The sequence below is a fragment of the Antrostomus carolinensis genome, unplaced genomic scaffold (genome assembly GCF_000700745.2).
Source record: "Antrostomus carolinensis isolate BGI_N321 unplaced genomic scaffold, ASM70074v2 scaffold4036, whole genome shotgun sequence".
In the NCBI taxonomy this organism is placed as follows: domain Eukaryota; kingdom Metazoa; phylum Chordata; class Aves; order Caprimulgiformes; family Caprimulgidae; genus Antrostomus; species Antrostomus carolinensis.
In genome coordinates this window covers 1-6,528 of record NW_010319619.1, presented here as the reverse complement: position 1 = coordinate 6,528, position 6,528 = coordinate 1, and the positions used below count along the sequence as shown (strand labels likewise).

General features: G+C 35.4%; 1 protein-coding gene across 1 annotated transcript in view; it reads right to left on the bottom strand.

Annotated features, from left to right (window-relative positions):
• Positions 1 to 5,656, bottom strand: part of LOC104525986 (signal transducing adapter molecule 1-like) — an 8,307-nt gene extending 2,651 nt beyond the window's left edge. The window contains exons 1-4 of the mRNA XM_010169295.2: positions 5,570 to 5,656; positions 4,744 to 4,831; positions 2,028 to 2,082; positions 1,535 to 1,688 (exon numbers count right to left, since the gene is read on the bottom strand). Coding sequence (XP_010167597.2) covers positions 1,535 to 1,688; positions 2,028 to 2,082; positions 4,744 to 4,831; positions 5,570 to 5,656 — 384 coding nt within the window. The remainder of the gene's footprint in view (positions 1 to 1,534; positions 1,689 to 2,027; positions 2,083 to 4,743; positions 4,832 to 5,569) is intronic.
• Between the last annotated feature and the right edge of the window lie 872 nt (positions 5,657 to 6,528).

The window sequence follows — 6,528 nt, the reverse complement described above, 5'->3', positions numbered from 1 at the left end:
AGGTCTTATGAAAATTTCCATTGAAAATTACGCAATGTTTTACAACTAACTAGAGGAAAAGCTCGCTAGTAGATGTATACCAAATCTGTATACCAAACTGTATACCAAATCAAGAATAAATTTCTAAACCTTATGCTTTTATTCAACTATGAATTATTTGGCTTAACACAAATTATTAGAAGAAATTATCAGGTCTAATGCATAACTAAGTTCATATAAGTTTACGATACACAGCCCTCCTATCTTAAGATCCATGAATCTCAGGTGACATATTCACAGAAGCCTTATCAAGATTGCAAAAGAATTTTAGAAGGCAGCAAAGGCATGAGACCTCCTAACTTTTCAGATTTTATACTGTCTTATCTTCATCCCACAATCATGTTTTTTCCTTTTAAGAATCCCCAGACACATGCCCATTTATAAAATATTAAAATTATTTGATAGGGTCACGACATGATTGCTTATCATATACAAACAGAAGACAACATTCCTCAATGACAGTGAAAATATACATTCTCTTCTTAAAAGACACTGAAAGAAAGTACATATTTTTAGGAAGCTAAAAGAACTAAACCTGCATCAATGTTTATATAATATTGCATAGGCATTAGTAAGTTGACTTTTTTTTTTTTTTTACACACTCAAAGTAAATTATTGAAAAAAGTTTGAAATGTTACATATTCCTATAAACAGGAAAAGAATACAGTATGTGTGCATTACACTACAGAATTAAATATTTAAATGTTTAAAAGACCTTTTAAAAATACCATAGTATTTGAATAAGATAAAAGACCTACTCAGAGATAAGTTAAGTACATGGAAACACTGCCATGAAAGAATTATAATTTTTAACTTCAGTAATTTAAATGCTAAATGCTCTCTACTGATATTTGAAAAAAGGAAACTAAGAGATTTTAGGGTTAGGAGGGCATATTCTTAACAGGAATTGTACTCCTTTGGTTTTTTAATTTCTTTGACTCACTGTGCAAAAGCCTGGCAGCTTCAATTTTTAATTTTATGTGCAAGTCAAAGCAAACGATGGACTTTTTCCTTGACCAAAAAGAACTGAATACAAAATAACTAAGTGTTAGAACCTGTAAAAGAAGACTATTAAAAGCTTGCAGCTGAAAACAAACAATATTTTTTCACATACTGTGTTGAAATAAAACACTGCTCTTTTATTTGAGATTATCTCTGAGAGAGTAAGATGATTTTAACCTAGCATTAAGGTAACAGAAATCATAAGAAGAGGTTTCCAACTCAGAGAGTCAAAGTGGGAGGGGAACAGCAGGGCAGAAGAATGAAATACATTATTACTTGCAATCAACATGCTCCACCATGCTTTGTATATCAGTATATATATATATTTATATTTTAGTAACATAGAGAAGTATACTGTAAAAAAATATTTCAGCAAGTTTTGTAAAAAAGTGCTCACATGAAAAACTGTTTATCACTAACAATTTATAATAAATCAACCATAGCTCAGTATGTATTTGATAATGTCAATGGCTATTAAAGGTTACATACATACCTGAGTGCCAGAAACACCAGAGGACTGCATATAATACTGTTGGTTTTGTAGTTTTGCATACACGGAATACATTGGGTCTTCATTCATCAATTTGTTATACAAAGAAAGAGCCTCCATTGCTTTAACATTGAGCTCTGAAAGTTCAGAATGTTTCCTAGAAAATATATTTTACAGCTTATTCTACACTTCGGATAACTTCAGTACAGAACAAACAATACAGGGAAACTTTCATGAAGTGTGATAAGCAACATACTCTTACTGCCTGTGAAGTGATGCCTGAGAAGTGTTATAATGTCAAACAGTGCAATATTATAAAATATTATGTGACTAGGAAAAAAACCCTTCAAACTTCCTCCCAGATGAGAAGCTACTAATAAATACACCTATGTTCCTTGCCAGTATTCACAGAAATGATTAAGATACCAGTAAGTAACAACAGTGCTCTTTCTATGAATAAATCATAATTTGAGTCAAAACACATGTGCTTTTTTACCTGTCTATATCTTCCAACTTTTCATCTATGAGAGGTCCCATCTGGTGGCACATTGCTAGAATAGAAGGACATTAAAATATATGAGAGTAATAAAGATTTCCATACTGCAAGTCAGAAAGTAGTTTTTTAAAAAAAATTATCAGATAGAAATGCACAGATAGCAGTCCAAATTTTTTTAAATCATTACTATAATCTGTATGACAAAAAAAGCTACAGTAACAGAGGCAGTGTCATGAATAATTTAAGAATGAGATCCAGAAGTAGTCCTCAGCAATGGCACGGTTTAATAAGTATATTTTAAAAAGAAAATAAAAATACAGTGAAACAAAACATGTTTTACATACAGGGAGTGTAAAACTGAAACTATTTTGCATAAAAAAGTTCAGGTAAATCTGAAAGGTCATCTCTTTTTCAAGAAAGAAAATTTGCCACTGCAACCTAGACCATATGCTCAACTAACATTACTATAAAACAATGAAGAGGAAAACAGGTTGCTATGATTCAAATAATCTGCAGATCAGAGAGACTAATAGCACATTGCTGTCTTACTGGAATTCTAACTGTGAGTAGGGGGCTTTTTCAAACCACTAACATGTGCAAAAACCAACACAAACACTTACCAGAAGTAGAAGTGAAAAGCATTAAAATAAACAAAAATGCACCCCCCACCAACTTTCAGCACAAGTACACGACGTACATGTAATTGCCAAGCAAATCACAGTTAACTAACTGTGAGAAAGACTGAGTTTGTCAAATGTAAAATAAACTCACAAGAAAGTTGAAAGGGGATATTACAGTATATCCTACTCCAGAATGCAAAATGTGCCCACTTATCCAAGCAGTGAAATATTTACTAATCAAGAGATGTGTTTAATCCAAAGAGTCACTCAACATTTAAACAGAGATGAGAAAAAAAAGATTCAGGCATCAAAGATGACCTAAATGCATTATAAGCAGCTCTGGAACACTGTCTTCACTCCCAGTTTTCCCAAATTAGAGATGCAGAAGGTCCTGAAAGCCTCTGGGCCATGATAGGTGAAAGGGCATCACTGATGTGTTCCTTGAAGACAAGTCCATGTGAAAGAGGAGTTGTATGAAAGGCAACCATCAGCTTCTTTGAACCTGGGATCAGTAACACATTGGCGGAAATGCTGGGAAAAGGTATAAAACCTGGTTTAAGTTCTGCCTATTTTTATGTATAGCACAAAGTGTGGTAAAAACTACGACAAGCAGTGCTTACACAATCTGTATGCTAACATGATGACTACACTGTCACTGACCACAAACCCCGGGGCTCCTTAAAGTGTTGGGATGAGCTCTCCAATTTAAAGACATTTGTGACTGGACATCTGGATGGCAGAAGCAAATGAAGTGTTTTTTTGTCAAATGTTGATCAACACCTGCCACCACTGATAGGAACCTAAGATCCAACACACATAGGTAACAAAATTCCCAGAAACTATGCCAAAAATAGTAGCTAACCAAGGTCTACCTGAGTGTAGAGCAAGTACAGTCTTGAATATTTTAGAATTGTAGAACTATACACAGCCATATGTATGGCAAGCGTTCTTGTAGGTAGCTGGGGAGCAACTACACTACAGCTTTCAGATTCTAGTAGTTGACTCACGGTTTAATACAAAATTCAGCATTGTTCTAATGATCACAAAATGCATTTTGAAAGGAGACCCCAACGTAAACCATATCTGGAGGTTGGCTGACAAAGCACACTTTTCACTTCTTTGCCTCTGTCCTGGACCAAATATAAGCAATTGGCTTCCCAGACAACGGCCTGTGTAACAGTATTTGGTACTTGAAAGAATAAAAAATTTCATGTTTCTTTTTACCCCTCTTTAGCTTTAGCGGAACTAGAATACGTGCAGACGCCACTGATGTGCAGTTCCTAAAACAGGATTCATTTATAGGTATGATGGATTTGAAACTATAGAAGATATCCAAAAAGCTTGCAAGCTTCTTAATAAAGTTTGGTCCTATTTGACTTGTCAGTCTAAGCCAATGTTCAGTCTCATAATGGTAAGGTTCTTTACTTCCTTCTCCAAAGTCTCCTTCCGAAATTTTTGCTGTTACCTATCAACCCAGGGGGAACAGTCTATAACACCTCCTTGAAGAGGTAGTCTGAATAATTTGAGTCTAAAGGACTAGTCTAATTTGTAGCAATCCATAAGGTGTTTGCTAATATTAAAGTCCTACAGAAATATGCATGCAAGTGAAAAAAAAAGCATGTAGGACACCCACAGGTCTATTCTAAGCCTCAGTAGTATTTCTGCTTCCTCTCATGGAATCTTTCTTACACCCCTGTTGCAACTCATGCAGTGCTACTCTATGGAGAAAAAAAAAGGGATGAATAAGATTGAATTAAGTACTCCTGGGTCTTGAAAAGGAAAAGAATATGGAATATAGTTTCCTTGAGAGAGGAGTGGGCTTGTTTCAAGTAAAAATTTTGCATTTCGGTCTCTTATACGTGGCAAACAGGAAGTGAGAAGATAATTACAGCTCAGGCACTTTTCTCAGACATGCTTGTGGTGTGCACGTGAAGCTGAAGTAGTTTCAGCTTAGTTTCAATTTGTTTTGATATAGGTAATTACTCGAGAGGAACACGTGAAGCTGAAGTAGTTTCAGCTTAGTTTTAATTTGTTTTGATATAGGTAATTACTCAAGAGGAAAACAACAACAACAAAAACCTATGAGATTTTCTTACCTTCAAGATGAAGCAGTTCTGGGAGGTCTGTTTGGTCATCAGATGGATCTGCACTTTGTAACATCTGCAAGAGTTGATCCATTTTATCCTAGAAGACAAATTGGGCATATGTGGGTAGGAGAATTAACATTTTCAGAATAGTAAATTAAAGCAGCTATTTACAACAGCCATTTGGATCTCCTGGGACTTGGAAAGCATCTACGCTAACTTTAAGAAAATACAAATCAAACATGCTACTTTACAGGAATAAAGATGCTTGAACAAGGAAAAAACAAATTATAAAAATTATTAGTAGGAACAAGTGGAATGTGCAGAATATCCCTTTATTCCTAACAGTCCTTCTAAACAGTGTTTGCTGAGCACTTTCTATCTTTCCATTTGTGGAAATTTTCCACTTGACCCCTTAACCAAACTAGCAGTAGTTTGGTAGAAGCTCCAAAGGAGGTAAAGGTCTGAGCCATAACCATGCCAAGAACTCCTCTAGTTTCAATATGTTCTCTGAAAACCCACAAAGAGTGACAGAGTGAGCATTGATGCGCAAGAGCTTGGAACACTGATCGTGCGACTGACACATGAATAGCAGGTGGTTTTCCCAAGACTCATTTACCAAGGAACAAAGAAAGTTGTGGGTACAAGGAGTCTCACGCGTACCTTTCCCATCACATGTAATCTAACTATTAGCCAACCACTTTATTCCATAAATATGACAGCCTCAGTGAGCCTTCTTTGAGCTCTCCCTGCTAGGCAGTGTGGCTGCATGGCAGTGATCTCCTCTTGAGCTGCGACACCTCTCAAGGTTGCTCCTCAAGGCAAAGACACCTCTTACCAATGGCATATCTTTAGTAAGCAACCGATACCACACATAACCTTGTAATATGGTAACTTTGATTTTGCCTTGGTAACTTTGAATCATTATTCAAATGATTGCGCCATACAGTAACAGAGTGAGCCTTGCCATCGAACTTGGTTTAGTCGCACTTTTACAACATCGTATTAAAACTACTTTTGCTAATACCTTTGACAGTGGTTCTTTAAGTGACCTAAATCACTCATTCTTGATGCCATTCTAGTTATTACATATGCAATACTACCACCTAGTGGGATTAGTATTTTGACAGAATACATTGAGGACGTACTTTAAAAATAAATGGGTACTTAAAACTAAATTAACTGAAAAACTATCCTGCATTTTGTAAGCGTATGAGGCCTATCAGCACATGAGCAATATCATTACTAATACATATGAAAGGGTTTTTTAAGATGATGTTGCAAGGGGTTACATGGTTGACTTCAGAATAAGTCATCCTCGATAAAACAGTTTAAGTGCAACTCACTTATAAAAACACAAAAGGATGGAAAATTAACAGGCATGAACTTTGAAAAGTATGTTTCGCAGTGAACTATATTGCTTAACCAAACATTATATGTAAATGATTAAAAGTCACTTTTTAGTTGAGTGCTATCAAATAAATAGCCTTTAACAGGCCAGAGTGACATAGGTTGTATCAAAGCGGAAACTAAAACCTTGCTTTTCCTGCTTAACCCCAGGAAAGGCAGGAAGAAGCCAAACAAACTACTTGCTTAAAATTATACGATGATAATTTTCAAAACAAACAAGACACTAAAACATAAACTAATGTGGAAAAACAGAAGACAAAAGCTGGAAGGCACCTTAAGGCAGGCTTGAGATAAGCTAGATTACAAACTAACATATCTCTGGGGATGAAGAGTATCTGAGGAAGGAATTAAATAGGACATTAGAATCATAGAATGGTTTGGGTTGGA